The sequence below is a fragment of the Pelodiscus sinensis genome, chromosome 1 (genome assembly GCF_052426305.1).
Source record: "Pelodiscus sinensis isolate ZL-2025 chromosome 1, ASM5242630v1, whole genome shotgun sequence".
Classification (NCBI taxonomy): domain Eukaryota; kingdom Metazoa; phylum Chordata; order Testudines; family Trionychidae; genus Pelodiscus; species Pelodiscus sinensis.
The window spans coordinates 270,063,962-270,081,805 of NC_143052.1; the positions used below are offsets into that span (position 1 = coordinate 270,063,962).

Here is a 17,844-nt window from a genome sequence, read left to right on the forward strand (position 1 = left end):
CTGGTTATCCAGAACCAGTGAGCATCACCATTAAGGTTGATGCTTACTGGTTAACCAGTTAACCTTTCACATCGCTACTCTGGTCCAGCAAAAATCCACGGTTCAGCATGATTTTAGTTAGCCAGTGTCCACTTACCATGGGTGTGACCACGTTTCCCGCAGTCCCATAAAGTTCTGGCTTTTAGTGTTCTGTGCTATATATTATTTAGCTCTTAGAAGATATTGAGGGGGTAAACAAGAGCCCATTAAGCTGTAGAAGTGTTGGTAATGCTGCAAGACAATACTGATCTCTGACAGTCCAGCAAAATCCCTAGTTCAGCACCAGTCAGGTCCTGAGGATGCCCGACTAGAGGTGTCCAATCTGTAGAAGACTGTTCAGAGTCCGGTGCATAACTCGAGGCAGAAGGGTTTTGATCACTGAACTTACTGATTTTTTTTGGGGGGAGGGGAATTATATCATTCTACAATTGTGGATTTAAACTGTGAACATTCATGCCTCTAAGATTATGAATCATAAGTCTACTGGATCATCAACATACTTTTCAGATTTCAAGGAGTTTCTTCTCCCTCTTTTTAGGCCTTAGTATTAGTTAAGAGACTTGGAAAAAAATGTACTTGCTCTAAAAACATTGCAGCAGGAAAACTTCTTTTGACATGAAGTATCTTGTTAACAAGACTGTCCACTGAACTGAGAAGGAGAAATTGACCTCAATTCAAAGAGCGAGCGATGCAGTAAATCAAGAGTCTTAATCCTAACATCATGGAAGCTATGCTGAAGGAAGATGGCAAATAGTTTGTCATAGAAGATTCACATCCATAGGATAGCTAAGCTTTTTTTATTTTATTTTATTTAGACCCAGAGTAATCTTACTCTAGTTTGGAGGGGAGAAAAGCTGTTCAACATTAGTTTTGCTGATACCTGCACATTGTAATGTTAATGTACTTAAGTATTTAGTCATGTGAAAAAAAACATGGAATTGCCATTAGTACATCCCCTTAATGACTCTCTCTACTAACGAACATAGCTCTGCTTATTTCCCTAGATAGGAGCCTTCCAGTATATTTTGGGGATATAAATAAAAAATGTCTGTTCTCTATTCAGTTTTGCAAGCCATTTCCCAGGGTAATTTTTAAGTGGTGTCCCTGTCTGAGGGTTGTTTCCTAGTTACAGTTTTCTAATGCTGTCTCTTTAAAAAGCGCAAACAGCTTGGCTTATAAATATTATAAGCCTGTTCTGTTTCACTGTATACTTAATTATTTTTTACCTTTTTTTTTTTCCTTAGGCAAATAAGAAACTCAGACTGGAAAATGGTGGCCTTTTGAGAGAGAATTTGCGACTGAAAGCTGAAGTTGATAGTAGATCACCGCAAAAGTAGGTAAACATTTTAAAAGTGAAAATATTTTATTCAGAGATCATGTTTACCTATTGTAGAACTTTATCTTAAAATTACACTGAAGTGTTTGAGTGCTTGAATATGGATTAGGAGTTTCCCTGTCCGCAGAACTCTCTGTTTACTGTAAATGAATGTATTGTCCAATGTCTGTAGTATTGTCGTTGCATTACCTGGGCAGTACAGAAGGACTAAATTTAAGCTTTTGTTTTCAAGGCATTTCATTTCTTTCAACCTAGCATCAGACTGTGTTTGGCAGAGTAAATGGGATTATTGCCAGGCAAACTGCAGCAACAGATAGTTTCTTTCCTTTTTTATAGTATGTGCCTGAGCTCTTTGTTCAGTAAAAACTCTGCAAGTCAATGAAGGCTCTCCCTGTGAGTAAATAGCACCGTACTAGACCTCTTAAGTACCAACTTGTCACTACCAGAACTGACCATTTAAAAAAGAACTTTGAGGACAATAACATCAAAAGGCAGAGATTGTCATGCTCACTGTGCTTCCCTACTGAAGTGTCTGTCTCGTGCACATTCCAGAGGCAGTACTGGAAGTGTTTCTTTCAGTTCTGATTTTTTTTTTTTATTCTTTAAGTCTTTCAGACAAATTTTACACCAGTCTAACTCCATTAAGTGCAGTGAAGCTATTCCTGATTTCTTGGTCAGGGTAACTAAGAAGAATCAGGCCTGAGGCATTTTTACAACTTTTTTGTTTGTTTGTTTTACTGGCTTTGTGGTGTTATAAGAGAGTAAGCTGCATTCCATTCTGGCTCATATATCAACTAAATTATTCACCAAGATAAAATCCTCCTCTAGGTGGAGAGCCAGCACAAAACCTGTGGGTCATTAAAGATGAGAATGGAGATTCTGCATACACAAATGTGAATTTTGGCTAAAAGTCTGATAATGTACAGGGCACAGCATACAGTTTGTGCGGTGGGTGGGGGGTTATTTTGTTTCAAAAAGTCTTCTCTTTTAAAATCTGCCACTCTCCTCCCTACTTAATAACATCTCAAGATAAATTTGCAGGGCTAGACGTTAGTTGCAATTAAAAATACGGTTTTCTGAGCAACTCTTGGAGAAATAATCGAGACTGTAAACCTGAACCCCACAATGCTACTTCAGAAAGGGTTTTTTTGTTTGTTTTTTTTTGTGTCTGCCCAGAAAAATCATTGGGCTGATTACTTTCAGTGTGTACGTAGTTTTTGCGTACAAAATCAGCCAGCTATTGTCTGTTATGGTGTTTCATTCCAGTCTAAACTAATAGTCTGCTTGAATCTATTCCTAATGTAGCATTATTACTGTTATTTCTCTTTAAATCACACTTTCTAGTGAGCTGATGGAAGCAAAGCATGAAACTTAAATGTTTATGCAGTTAATACTCTTATTGTTAATTTGCTTACAAAAAAAGTCAGTATTCCATAGTTGCATTACCCCAAAGTAGAAGTCACCTTGTGCCTCTCTTGCTAATGAGAGTTTGTCTTTATATTGCAACCAAAATCATCTGAACAGGCTTAAGTTTTTCAGCAAAGGAAACATTGATGGCAGCTGCAAACAAGATCTTTTTTTGAAAGATCCATTTGTTATAGGCACAAAGTCAGCATTACTTTATAGGAAACACAATCTGCCTGTTTGTTGGTTAATATAAATAATTTCTTGTACCGATATTGTTGTTTTCCTTCTTCACTGGTAAAGCCCCAAGGATCTAAAAGTTATTCTTGGGAGAAAATTCATCTTGACAGTATTTACTTTTCACCCAAAGTGAGAGATGGAGCTGTCCTATGTACCCAGAGAATTGTGTATTTTTATGACTAGTAGATTCAGATTTGTTTTAAACAGCTGTATATAAGCTTATTTTGTATCCTAAATACTGAATATTTAATACTTTCCCTCCCAGTTAAAATTTCAGTCTGAGAAGCTCTTGATAGCATCCAGAAGACAGTGATTTTTTTTTTCTGTCCACTTTTATCTTACGTTTCTTATCTTCCTAATTATATTTTTAAAATTTCAGGCATTGTAATCTCTGAGCTGTAACTGGGTATTAAATACTATTTTATTTAACTCTAAAACAAATTTTGTTCACTATTTCCTAAATATATGTATAATCCAAACCTGGAGATGCTTTTGTTTATAATAAATCAAGTAAAACTCGTTTGAGGTTTTTTGTTGTGTTTTTTTTAAGGTGAGTTGGATTCCCACAGAACCATTATGAAGTTACACCTGCAATGTGGGAGCAAGGGTCTTGGTATGTCCTGTAGAAAAATTCAAAATAGTTCATTGTTGTTGGAGTTAACATTCCAACTTTTCTAAACAAATTTCAGGGGAACTTCAAAGTGATCCTTGCTCTGGCTACTTGGGTAAAGAAGGAAACGTGTGTGTGCAGTGGACTCTCTTCCCCCACCCTTCCTCCCTTCAGTGGTAGGAATTTGTCTTCAGATACAGCAAGTGTGACCCCTACTTTTGTAAATTCTCCCCCATAGATGCCCCTGTAGCATCCTATCTCCTCTCCCACTCACCTCCCCAAAATAAAGTTGGAAAAGGAAACACTGTTTTCCTAATTCAGTTGCTGGAGAACCAAATGACCTTGTGAACTAATGGAATGCCCCCAGTAATAGGAAGCATGACAAGTCTGGAGTATGCACAGTGTGTAATAGAGAACACGTGTCCTTGCTATAGTTTAAAGATTGGATGCTTATCTCCCAGACTTCTACTGCAAGAGTACTCTGAGACTAACCGCTATCCATTTCCAGGAAAGATACCCTTCCTCAACAGACTTGAGAGCAGCCGTGCCCAGTATAATTATCTCCTGAGCTACTGTATTGTGGAACATCTATTCCTTATTGTGATGGCTGTTGGAAAGATGATCTCCTGTATGGTGATCACCTTTTCAGAACCCCCTGTGGTGAGGTAGCAAAAATGTAAATTCCTTATAGACAGTTACTAGCTTCCTTCTCCTCACTTAGTCAGTCATACACAAGCTACATATATCACTCTTTAAAAATATTTCCTGGTAAATCAGTTCATGGAGCCTTCTGTATTTTGTTGCCACTCTTACCAAAGCTCCCTCCAATTTCTTAAGCTCTTGCTGTGTTCCAAAAATGGTTGCACCATTCTGTAGAAGCCATTAGCTCCCTGCTCCATGATGAGGGCTACCTCTGTATGTAGCCCAGTCTTGCAGTGACTTTTTTCACTTCCTTATTGCACTGTGTGCACCTCTTATTTTGCTGTCCACTATTATTAAAAATAGTTTTTTGGGTTCCCCCCCTCCCCCAAACTGAATCTTTTTTTAAAAACCCTGTTTTCGGCCTGTTTTTTTTAAATTTAGTCTCTTAGTATTTCTCTTACAGCTGGTGTTGTGCTGCTACTTGCAATGTGGTACCTGCTGTAAATTTCATATCACTCTAGGATCAGAATGGCACTCTCAGAAGTTGTAATACAATTCCTCCTGGGCATCCTGGGACTACGGCCTATAATGGCAAGGAGAAAGGAGGGTCAGGGCACAACAGGGAGGCAAGATCAAATCAGTATCTTAGATGCCTATACACAAATGTGAGAAGTATGGGTAATAAGCAGGAAGAACTGGAATTGCTAACAAATAAATACAACTATGATATCATTGGTATTACAGAAACCTGGTGGGATGGGACGCACGTTTGGAATGTCGGTATGGAAGGGTACGGCTTGCTCAGGAAGGACAGACGGAAAAAAGGGAGGAGGGGTTGCCTTGTATATTAAAAATGTACACACTTGGACTGAAGTGGAGATGAACGTAGGAGATAGCTGTGTCGAGAGTCTCTGGGTTAAGCTAAAAGGAGTAAAAAATGAGGGTGATGTCATGCTAGGAGTCTACTACAGTCCACCTAGCCAGGTGGAAGAGGTGGATGAGGTCTTTTTTAAACAATTAACAAAACTATCCAAAGCCCAAGATTTGGTGGTGATGGGGGACTTGAACTATCCAGACATATGTTGAGAAACGAACACAGCGGGGCACAGGCTATCCAATAAGTTTCTGGACTGCATTGAAGACAACTTTGTTTCAGAAGGTTGAAAAAGCTACCAGAGAAGCTGTTCTGGATTTGATTTTAACAAATAGGGAGGAACTAGTTGAGAATTTGAAAGTGGAAGACATTATGGGGGACAGTGATCATGAAATAATAGAGGTCATGATCTTAAGGAAAGATAGAAGGGAGACCAGCACAATTGAGGTAATGGATTTCAGGAAGGCAGATTTTGATAAGCTCAGAGAACTTGTAGGTAAGGTCCCATGGGAAGCAAGACTGAAGGGGAAAAACAACTGAGGAGAGTTGGAAGAATTTCAAAGGGACGTTGTTAAGGGCCCAAAAACAAACAATTCCGCTGTGTAGGAAAGATAGAAAATATGGCAAAAGACCAGCTTGGCTTAACAAGGAGATCTTGCATGATCTCAAAATAAAAAAGGAGTCCTATAAAAAATGGAAACTAGGACAAATAACAAAGGATGAATATAGGCAAGCAACACGGGAATGCAGGGGCAAGATTAGAAAGTCAAAGGCACAAAATGAGATCAAACTAGCTACAGGCATAAAGGGAAACAAGAAGACCTTTTATAAATACATTAGAAGCAAGAGGAAGACCAAGGACAGGGTAGGCCCACTGCTCAGTGAGGAGGGAGAAGCAGTAACAGGAAACTTGGAAATGGCGGAGATGCTCAATGACTTTTTTGTTTCGGTCTTCACCGAGAAGTCTGGAGGTGTGCCTAACGTAGTGAATACAAGCAGAGAGAGGGTAAGTTTAGAAGATAGGATACACAAAGAACAAGTTAAAAATCACTTAGGAAAGTTAGATGTCAGCAAGTCACTAGGTCCTGATGAAATGCATCCCAGGATACTCAAGGAGCTGATAGAGGAGGTATCTGAGCCTTTAGCTATGATCTTTGAAAAATCATGGCAGACAGGGGAGATACCAGAAGACTGGAAAAGGGCAAATATTGTGCCCATCTATAAAAAGGGGAATAAGAACAACCCAGGAAACAACAGACCAGTCAGTTTAATGTCTGTCCCAGGGAAGATAATGGAGCAGGTAATTAAGGAAATCATATGCAAACACTTGGAAGGTAATAAAGTGATAGGGAATAGCCAGCATAGGTTTGTGAAGAACAAGTCATGCCAAACTAATCTGATAGCTTTCTTTGATAGGATAACGAGCCTTGTGGATAAGGGAGAAGCGGTGGATGTCATATACCTAGACTTTAGTAAGGCATTTGATACGGTCTCGCATGATATTCTTATTGATAAACTAGGCAAATATAACTTAGATAGGGCCACGATAAGGTGGGTGCATAATTGGCTGGATAACCGTAGTCAGAGAGTTGTTGTTAACAGTTCTAAATCCTGCTGGAAAGGGATAACAAGTGGAGTTCCGCAAGGGTCTGTTTTGGGACCTGTACTGTTGAATATCTTCATCAATGATGTATATATTAGGATAGAGAGTAAGCTTATTAAGTTTTCAGATGATACCAAACTGAGTGGGGTTGCAACTTCTTTGGAGGATAGGGACATAATTCAAAATGACCTTAGCAAGTTAGAGAAATGGTCAGAGGTAAACAGGATGAAGTTTAATAAAGAGAAATGCAAAGTGCTCCACTTAGGAAGGAACAATCAGTTCCATACATACAAGATGGGAAGCGACTGTCTAGGAAGGAGCATGGAGGAAAGGGATCTAGGGGTCATAGTGGACCACAAGTTGAATATGAGTCAACAGTGTGAGGCTGTTGCAAAAAAAGCAAATATGATTCTAGGTTGTATCAACAGGTGTGTTGTAAGCAAAACTCATGAAGTCATTCTGCCGCTCTACTCTGCACTAGTTAGGCCTCAACTGGAGTAGTGTGTCCAGTTCCGGGCGCCACATTTCAAGAAAGATGTGGAGAAATTGGAAAGGGTACAGAGAAGAGCGACAAGAATGATTAAAGGTTTAGAGAACATGACCTATGAAGCCAGGCTTCATGAACTGGGTTTGTTTAGTTTGGAAAAAAGAAGATTAAGGGGGAACATGATAGCGGTTTTCAAATATCTAAAAGGGTGTCACAAGGAGGAAGGAGAAAATTTGTTCCTCTTGGTTTCTGAGGTCAGGACAAGGAGTAATGGGCTTAAAGTGCAGCAAGGGAGGTTTAGATTGGACATTAGGAAAAAATTCCTAACTGTCAGGGTGGTCAAATATTGGAATAAATTGCCAAGGGAGGTGGTGGAATCTCCCTCTCTGGAGATATTTAAGAACAGGTTAGATACACCATCCCTGACAGATGTCTAGACGGAGCTTGGTCCTGCCTTGAGGGTGGGGGGGCTGGACTCGATGGCCTCTCGAGGTCCCTTCCAGTTCTATGATTCTATGATCATTAGGGATTACTTTTATACTATCAACAGTAGGCTGAGAGATACTCCCAAGTATGGTCCTTGCTTCAGACAATAATAATGTATTGCTGCTTTTGGTCACTGGAGCCTATATGCTGCTGTTGCCTATTATCTTTCCTCTGTTCTAATTCTTTTTCCTTCCTGCTTACGGATTCCCAGTAGTCATCTATGCTGATGGAATATCCATGCATGAAAAGTTTCCTACTGCAAACTCTCCTTTTGCCAATATACTTCTAATATGCTCTCAGGATGTGAACAGCTAACTAGTTACCAGGTAAGCTTCACCCTTACCAGGTGATGTTTACCGTATAATGGCTAACTGGTTCCCCAGGAGCAACCCCTCATCTCCGCCCCTTCCCTCCCCCCAGCCTGGCTCAAGAGGAGGGTTGCTCCATGCCCCCACTTGGCCAACCCCAGATGGCTGGGGCCAGGAGCTGGCAGCCAGCCCCATGTGGGACTTGAGAGCAAGAATCCCACAGGCTGGGAGCTGCTTCAGCTGGGCTGGAGCGATCCTCCACTTGGGATCCTGCTTAGTCAGTTAACCTAACATTTAACTGGTTAATTTAACATTTAACCAGTTGATGGATTAATCAGGATTTTACATCCCTAAAATGCTCAGCCCCTGCATTGAAGATCCTCCCTAAAAAGTGAACATTCTTATTGTTCAGTTTCAAACCTTGGACATTCCTCTGGGAAACCAAAATTCCTTTTCCCTGTTCTCCAGTCCTCTGACAGCAAATCATTCCATTGCCCAAAAACATTCAGCCAGAGCTGGCGTAGCTTAATCTAATTAATAACAAAACGTGTTCTGTAACCAGCCAGAAGGGTTTCAGGAGTGAGTAAGGAGACTACCCTTGAACAATATTTTGGTCCCATTTTTCACCTTCATGTTTTAAAACGGGTGGGGAACCTTTTTTTGGGTTGGGGCTGCTGACCCACAGAAAAATCAGTCAGGGGCCGCACACAAATGAAAAGGGGGAAAAAAATCCTCACTCATGTGGCCCCCGACTTAGAAGGAGAAAGACACTTCCCACATTCCCCTCTTACACCAGAGCCTAGGAGAGCCCAGGCTATAGATTTTGTGTGGTCCTGCCCGATGAGGGGACTGCAGAAGGATTGGAGTGCCAGCACGGGCTCTGCAATGCTGGGAGAAGCCCCAAGCCTCAGGGACTGGATCCACGCAAGCCGGGGCCGCATCCAGTCCCCAGGCCTTAGGTTCCCCACCCCTGTATTGAAATGTCACTGCACAGGTATTAATGACTGGTCCATGCAGTACACTAACCTTGCTTTCAAGTAGCCTCCATTCCATTTGGTCCTCTGAGGCTCAAAGGAGGTCCTATTCTTTCAAAAGCAGTGTCCCTTTTCCTCTCATTCTGTATATTCCATGTTCATTCTTCTTTCCATTGCATCCCCTTGCTTACTTCCTGATACACCCTGTGGGTCATGAGTTCTTCAGCGCCTTCTGCCACCCATATTCTGTATTTTCCCCTCTGGATTCCAGTGCCTCTCTGCTTACTTCCCCCCTCCTTTCTGTCCCTTCCTCTCTCCCAGGGGCAGAAGAGGCACTGCTGCTGTCTAGCACTATGGCGATGTAGCCGTCCATCTTTGGGGAGATGGTGCTGCTTCTGAGATGAGGGGGATCATGTTGCGTCTCTTTGTGCCCTGCCTCCAGACCTGCTTCCTGCCACAGTGCAGCTCTTCTCCTCTCTCTCGTGCCCTTCTCGTGCCCCTCTATGGCAAGAGGGCACTTTAGCAGAAAAGCTGTTTCACACAGATAGTTCACAGCAGCCCATTTAAGCCTTTTCTCCTCCCCTCCCCCTTGAACCATGATTCCTTCCACCGACCCCTGCAAAATCTAGGAGCCCACAGGCTTCAGAGGCCCTGATAGCTAGCCCCCGAACAGCTGCTGTGATATTAATAATTCCAGTGTGGTTTAAGTCTATTGTCATGGGCTTTGCAGGGTTTTGTTCCATATGCACCACATCCCCTCCCTCACCCCCACAGGATGTGTGAGATCCGTCTTTAACATGTGTGTATGCTAGATAGCGCTGGGATGAGTTGCTATTTTGATGTTAAATTTCCTGGCTTGTCACTTTGGAAATCAATGCAAAGGCTTGTTTGGTTTAGTAGTTTATTATACCTACGCTGTTATAGAAGTGTAAGCCATCACACATGGAGCTGAGGGTGTAATTCAGCTTCAAGAAATATTATTACTTATGGTGATGTGAGAAGGAAAGCCTCTAAGCTGAGTTTGCTGAGCTGGTAGTTGGAAAACAACACATTTATTGATTTGAAACTGAACAGACTTGATCTGTAGTTCGTGATAGACAATGAGAGATTGAACTGCCTTTAGTTTTACTTTGTCACTTTTTGGAGTAGGAACACACTGCTGAATCTGATTTTTAATTTTAATATGAAGAGGTGATTGAAGCATAACTTGCAGTTATATCCACGCAGAAATGTCAGTTCTTGTTACACATCAGAAATACTCATAGCTGATAACTTTTTTGCAGAGGTAGATGAGGACCTGGATGTTCATTGCTGGCTTTGACTTGAAATGTTTTTATGGATAAAACGTGACTGAGGAGAGGACTTGGGAGACAGTGACTATGTATTTCTGTTGTGTGGGGCCATGCACGTGGGCCTCATTAGGCTGTCAGTCTTCTGTGATTGTTGGAGGTTAAAGGAAGAGATTTAGGAATAAACTACATACAGCCTTTTACAAAAAAAAATCTGGTACTAGAGTTGCCAGATGGTTTTGTTGAGCAAAAAAAAAAAAAGTGCCTGGGAAATCAGGGCTGAAATGGGGTCGTGGCCCCTTTAATTGCTGTGTGTCCTGAGCGGGCTTCCGTCCGCCATGGCACAAGTGCTCCCAGAGCCAGCTGGGGGCTGTGCCAGAGGAAAGTGGCAAGTGCTCCCAAAAAAAAAAGGTGACCACACACCAGTATGTGTACCATTGTCACAAAAAAAGCACTGGTCCTATCTATACACTTGGCATGCTGACTCGGATGTCAAACAGACTGTTTTTGTTTTTATCTTCATATCATAGCTTCCTTCTTAAGATTGGACAATGAGTGGACAGTCACTAGAACCATATAGAATCCATGGTGGAATTTACTTAAACATTTGAACTCCTATGGTTAGCTGGAGAAGATAAAATAGTATGGAAGCCTTGAAAATTTGGATTTTAATTGAACTTAAGTCTCAAAGAAGGGATGGAAAATTGCTCTGCTACTTTGCTTCATTGCAGATGTAACTATTTGGAAGTAGTCTGTATGATGCTCCATTTTCTAAAACCACAAATTCCCAGATGCATCTCCCTGCAACAATTAACATATTAGCAATGCTGCTTAGTTTTGAATGACACACTTCTTTTTTCTTTTTTTTTTCTTGAGGACAGTTCTAAAACTTGCACTTGAGAATACAATGCTTCCTCTTGCTAAGCAAATCTGAAGTTGTCACTAATGCTATTTACATTAAATAAACATATTACATAGTTCTTCCATTAAAAAAATGCCAGGTGTGCATATAAAACATGCTTAATTTTTATGTTAAAGTGTCTGTTACAACAGTCTCTGGAAAATTTTGCTTACACTGCGTAAGCATTTTAATTTCTCTCTGGTGATTACACTTAGCTTTTCAGCTAATCATGATTTCAGATTGTGTGTCTGTCTGTGTGTGTGTCTGTGTGTGTGTGTCTGTGTGGTGTTTGCCATATCAGATAAGACACTGCATCTACTGTTCTACTTTATACACTGGCCTATACCAAAGTCTTCAGAGGAGGTAAAAATAAATTCAGCAGAGTGCCTCTGGCCTGGGAATCAGGAGAAAATCTTTGTTGATCGTACAATGTTCAGATAACTTACTATAGCATATTTGAAACAAATAGTCCTGTGGCACCTTAGAGACTAACTAAAATATTTAGAATCATGAGCTTTTGTGGGTAAAACCCATTTCATCAGATGAATTGAAGTGGAAATAACAAAAACCAGGATAGATATGGATATAGATATAGCAGAAGAAGTATCTATCTATTGTAAGTTAAGTTAATGCCTATTACGCCTGCTGGTGTGTAGGGCAGCAACGAAGGTTCTCCACTTTTGTTTCCTTCGGCCATTTTCTCCAGTGTGTCCCAGTTGTAGTTCATTCTCTTCATATCTGCTTCAACAGTACACCGCTATGTTGTCTTGGGCCTCCCACGTTTCCATCGTCCTTCGGGCGTCCAGTGAAGTGCTACCTTTACAATGGCGTCTGCCTCCCTTCTCATCACGTGCCCTATCCATCTCCAGTGTCTTCTCATAATGATAGTGGTCATGTCCTCCTGGTGGCATCCCAGGAGCAGGTCGTGGTTGGAAATTGTTTTCGGCCAAAAGATGTGAAGTATCTTATGAAGGCTGGTTGTGTGAAAGGATGAGAGCTTGGCATGGTCTCACTCTGTCATCCGCCAGCACGCTGAGCCGTATAGTAGTGTTAATATGACACAGCTCTGGTACAGCTTAAGCTTGAAGTGAACACTGTACTGTGTAGATCTCCATACATTGTTCAGACCCCAGAGGACATTTCTGGCCTTACTTAGCCTGCTCTGGATGTCATTCTTGGTTCCTCCGTTATGGTGGATGATGCTGCCTAAGTACATTAAGCTGTCTGTGCTGGGTAAGTCTGCATCATCTATCTTGAGAATCATAATCTCTGTTTTCTTCTAGCCAATTCTTAGTCCCACCTGGCATCCAAACTTGCATAGGCATTGTCTTTTCCTGCATATGTTGATGGGTATGGGAAAGCAACTCAAGGTTGTCCGCTAAGTCAGGGTCTTCCAATGTGGAAAAAAGGTGTCCATCTGATACCCCTTGATGCATCTGCTGCTGTTCTCTGCATCACCCAGTCAATCACCATGTTGAAGAGTAGTGCAGACATGACACATCCCTGTCTGACCCCAGTCTTCACTTCAAAAGACAGATCGCAATATACCAAATATACCACTCTACCTGTGAAGTTGGTGTAAAAACTCTTAATGAGCTGGACCACTTGTAGAGGGATTCTGTAGTCTCTCAGAATGTGCCAAAGGCTTTCTCTGTGTATGCTGTCAAAAACCTTCTCAGAGTCAACAAAGTTTATGTACAACTGTCTTTGTCACTCTGTGCACTGCTCTATGATGTTTCTCAGGGTGAAAATCTGGTCTATACATCCTCTTCCCTTGTGAAATTCAGCTTGTTCTTTCCTCAGAGACTTATCGACAGCATCTGAGATCCGCTGGATGATGACCTTGGCTAGGATCTTGCTGGGTATGAAGAGAAGGGTGATCCCGCGCCAATTGTTGCAGTCCTCCTTTCTTAGGAATCTTGATGATGACTCCTTTGGTCCAGTCCTTGGGTATCTGTTGTCCTTCCCAAATTGCTACAAACAGTGGTTGGAGAATGATGGCTGCAAGTTCTGGGTCTGCTTTAAACAACTCCGCATCCAGGTTGTCAGGTTCTGGAGCTTTGCCATTTTTCAGGGATCTGATGGCTGAACTGATTTGTAAGACTGTCTATTATAAGACCCGTGTTAATTAGGCTAATTAAGTGGGCTAGATGTGTCCCGTACATAGCTTTTGATGTGGAAATGCAGATGTTAATGGTGAGAGAAATTGGCTTTGTAATTTGCCAACCAGTTAATATCTTTGTTCAAGCCCAGGGTAATGGTGTCAAATCTGTAGATGAATTCCAGTTCCACAGCATAACTCAGTAATTGATTAGTGAAATTATTTTGTAGAAGAATGGCTACTTTTAAATAGCATATTTGATTTATTGCTGTTGAGCTTAAAATTAAGGGAGAAAACAAGATCTGTCCTACAAATGTCAACATAAGTATTTAATGGAACATAGTGAACTTTAAATCTAGTCTGTTTAAAAAGTGAATGAAAAGTGGCATGCAGTACTCCACCTATCTGAGTCCCTTGCCATCATAATAGACTTACAATCTGTGTTATTTCTTTTAAAAAACATTTTCCCTCCCATACTGCTATATATGAAAAACGCACATCCTGGGGAGGAACTGACTAATTATACTGTGGAAAATGGTGAAAGTGACTACAGATAAAATTTTAAAAAATCAGAAATTGTGTTTATTTTAGGTTGAAATTATTCCTTATTTACAAAGCAATGCATACCTAAATATGGAATCTTGACTTGTACGGTTTTGTCATTTTGAGCTGTAAATGATGAGATTTGTAAGCCAATGCCATGGGTGGGAAAACCACTGTTTCTTCCCTCTTGTAGCACCATTGAAGTTAATGCTGTCTCCAACTTTTTCATGGTTCTAGGCACCCTGATCTTCCATTGGCTTCCATTGTAATTGTTAGTGTATTCCACCTCTGAAAAAACAGTCAGCTATTGTTCAGGGATCATAATTCAAAAATCAAAATCTGACTCAGCCCTTTGCTGGCAACACACTTGTTCCTCTGTAGCAATGCCTCTGGCAGTTTCAGGGATGATATTCACAGGCTAGATATGCACCTGTATTCAGACCTCATGGGCTTGAGAGCTGTGATGCGTAGGACTTGGAAATGAAAGTTGTGGAGATGGGAAAGAAGTTCCTTGTGGCGCCAAAGAGAACCTTACATGGCGAGTCTCTGTGCCTTGTAATTGTCTGTTTGCACAAGCACTGATTTACTTTCCCTCTTACATAGGGAGAAAAGCAAGTAGCCTGATATAAATAAATGTGATTTTTTTTTAAGTGGCTGAAGGTTTTTCTCTCCTCATAATATCAGGATTTTAACTTTGTTTTTGTTTTGTAAATTGAAAATCTTGTATGGAGCAGGAGATTCCCTCATGCTTAACTATCACAGGCAGGTTAAATTTGGGTAAGGCATATAGATGATCTTCCCCAGAGCGTAGGTGATGGTTTCAAGTCTGGGAGGGTGCATGGGGACAACACTGTTTCTTCTGGACCTTTGCAAATGAAAATATGCTCTAGCTAGAAATCCTGCAAACACATTATGTGCAATTCTTGCAATCACAAATGCCATTTTAATTATTTTGTGGATTAGAATATATAAGATTGCCATTACAATGATAAAACCAAGTAGCACTAAGTTAAAGTACATGGGAAGCCCAAGGAGAAACTGTACATCTAAAAGCAATTTAATTTGAAATGGTTCAAATGGGTATTTAAAGCCACCTCTAAGGATTGTTACAATTTCTGAATTTCATATTGGCATTTTTATATTTGACAAGGTGACATTGTGTAAGAAATGTATTGTAAAACACTGCTGTACTGTAGAAAAATGATTGAATGTAAATATTTCAAGATGTGGACCACCGTTCAAATGTTCCCATAAATCTTTGCCATTGTTTTAGGGGATAATTCTTCATGCATATTTGAGTTCAATTGATAGATCCAGCCCCTGGAAGGGTAATCTTCTGCTTGTTATTGCTTTACTGTAACTTTGAGTGGTAGATTTGTTTCATGCATTCACCTCCACCTATGCAATATAATTTTTTTCATTACTAGTCTATAACTGCAATCCTGCATAGGGCTATATTTTTACTTTTGAATTAACATGATGTTTGTTCAAAGCGTTGTCTCTTTTTGAAACTGGTTTAGAAAACTTATTTGAGAATGATTTGAAAAAGGTGAAACAAATAAAATTCTTTCAACTTAATATTTTTTCTCTCCATATTTCTTGCAGGTTTGGTAGGTTTACAGTAGCTGCGCTTCAGTCCAAAGTAGAACAGTGTGAACGTGAAACGAACCGTCTGAAAAAAGCACTGGAAAGAAGTGACAAGTACATAGAAGAACTGGAATGTCAGATTACGCAGATGAAAGGATCGAGTGGAGAAACCCAAAATGTGAGTACTGTTAGTGAGAGAGCACTTTTCACAGATAATAAAGGAAGCGAAAGCAGTGAAGAAGATGTTTCATCATTAGAAACCCAAGAAGAAAGACTAGAGAAAAAGACTCCAACTACCAGCCAAAGTCCCAACAGTCTTGAGCAACTGACAAGTAATGGACTCTTAAATGGTGATGGCGCTTGCTCAAATTCTGCTAGTCAAGACAGTTCAAATGAGCCAGACACACACTGTTGTCCGACAAACAAAGAACTATTTTCAGGGTGTCAGGAAGTTCTCCTGGATATAGCTGCTACAAATATGGATGCCTGCTTAGAACAACAGTGGGATAAAGCTGAGGATTGTGCACCATATAAAGATGAAGAACTTTATGAGCTTCCAGCACCGTGTACACCTTCTTTGTCACTGAGTTGTCTCCAATTGAACACCCCTGATATCAAAGACAGTCCTCTCACAAAACAAGAGAATACAGGGAAGCCTTCTGCCTTTCTAAGGAAACTGGAATTTGATGATTTTTGTGACACTTCAGATGATTGCAACAAAGATTCTCCAGAACATAATACAAGCTCCTGCAACAGCCAGAAGAAGTTGACTTGTTTTACTTCGGCAAAGCCAGTGTTTTGGAATAGCTGCTCAACAAACTATGCTGATAACTTAGATTTTGAAGGTTCAGAGCAAAATGCAATCACTAGTCATTCAGGCGAGCCATCGGCAAAGTCCAGCGATAAGCATGAACTTCTTTTATCTAAAAGATTACATACTATCCGCTCTTCAGAAATGAACCGCACGAGAACATCTAGTGAAGCATCCATGGATGCTGCTTACCTTGATAAAATTTCTGAGTTGGACTCCATGATGTCCGAATCTGACAATAGCAAGAGTCCCTACTACAACTTTAAGACCTCTGACCTTGATAATGCTTCTAAGGCAACACAATGTTCTGAACTCCTGAATGAATCAGATAAGAAGCTGGAAGAAAGGAACAAACAAAACTGTGTAAAATGCCCTGAGTCAAGTGACCAATTGGTAGATTGGAAACCTGCTACATTTTCAATCCTCTCTCCATCTGAAGTAGACATGAATGAACACTTCCCATTGTTTTCAGGCCGAAATTCAGAAACTAGTGAAATCAAACCTCAGAACTGTTTATTTCAAAGAGAGTTTTCCCAAAATTTTCTTTTCAGTAATTCACAAAGGCTATTTGAAGAACATAAGTTTGGTTCCTCCTTTTTTAAGATGTCGTCATCTGAGATGCATAATCTTCACAACCAACTTCAGTCTCCTTGGGCTTCTTCCTTTATTCCTGACAAGAAACAGAAGAGTGTCAATCAGTCGACCAAAAGAAAAATTCAAAGCAGCCTTTCTAATGCTAGTCCCTCAAAAACTACTAAAAACTAACTCCTGTTGAAATTAGTAGTCTTAGTGTGCCAACATGAGAACATTTAAAAGTGCCCAAGCTAACTTGCTTTCTGGTGAGTTCTATGTGACCTGATTCTGTTTCCCTGTGACCAACTGAGATCTGAATGTTCTCTCAGCACCGCAAACTGTTACACTTAGAGAAGAACCATTCTGAGATTTCTTCTTTGACAGAACTGTTTGTTTTGTTTTGTAATTCCTTACTTTTTTTAATTGTCAGGTTATGTGATGTTCTGTTTGCGCAGCAGTTATGTCATTCTTGAATATGACCGATTTTTTAAATGTTCTTGTTAAACCAACCTTTTACATGGGAAATAACTTGCTTTTTAAAGTTTAATTTCCTATGCTACAAGGTAATGGTAACTTTTTGTAACGCTGCTACTGGTAATATTGTTCACTTGCCATAAAACAATGTAAATTCTTGTTGTAAAACTTTGCTTCCAAAGGAAACTGCTGCTGCTGCTTAGACTATTTGCATGGCACTATTCTATACTGAAACTGTAGTTAGAGTGTGTATATATTGTAGCAGACTCTCATTTCAGTGTTTCTACATTTCAGTTAGAAAACATCTCTTCCTTTAACACTGAAAACATGGCATTTTGGGGAGGGTGGGGGAGTTGAGCACAATTTTTAATTTTGTTTCCACAAAGCATTGTTGTCCAGAACATGTTCAGTATGCCTATGTAGACCATAAAAATGGGTTTGTATGCTAATGACTTGTTTACCTAATGTGCACTGAACATTTTACATTAATACTGTACTGTTTTACATTAATACTGCATGCTTTTCTATGTGAATTGAATAAAAGATGTCATAAGCACTGTAA

At 40.3% G+C, this 17,844-nt stretch overlaps 1 protein-coding gene across 2 annotated transcripts in view; it reads left to right on the plus strand.

Annotated features, from left to right (window-relative positions):
- OBI1 (ORC ubiquitin ligase 1) overlaps nt 1-17,844 on the plus strand; it is a 38,802-nt gene extending 20,958 nt beyond the window's left edge. For both annotated transcript variants that reach the window (XM_075918838.2, XM_075918839.2), the window contains exons 5-6: nt 1,284-1,372; nt 15,443-17,844. In XM_075918838.2, coding sequence (XP_075774953.1) covers nt 1,284-1,372; nt 15,443-17,000 — 1,647 coding nt within the window. In that variant the 3' untranslated portion in view covers nt 17,001-17,844. The remainder of the gene's footprint in view (nt 1-1,283; nt 1,373-15,442) is intronic.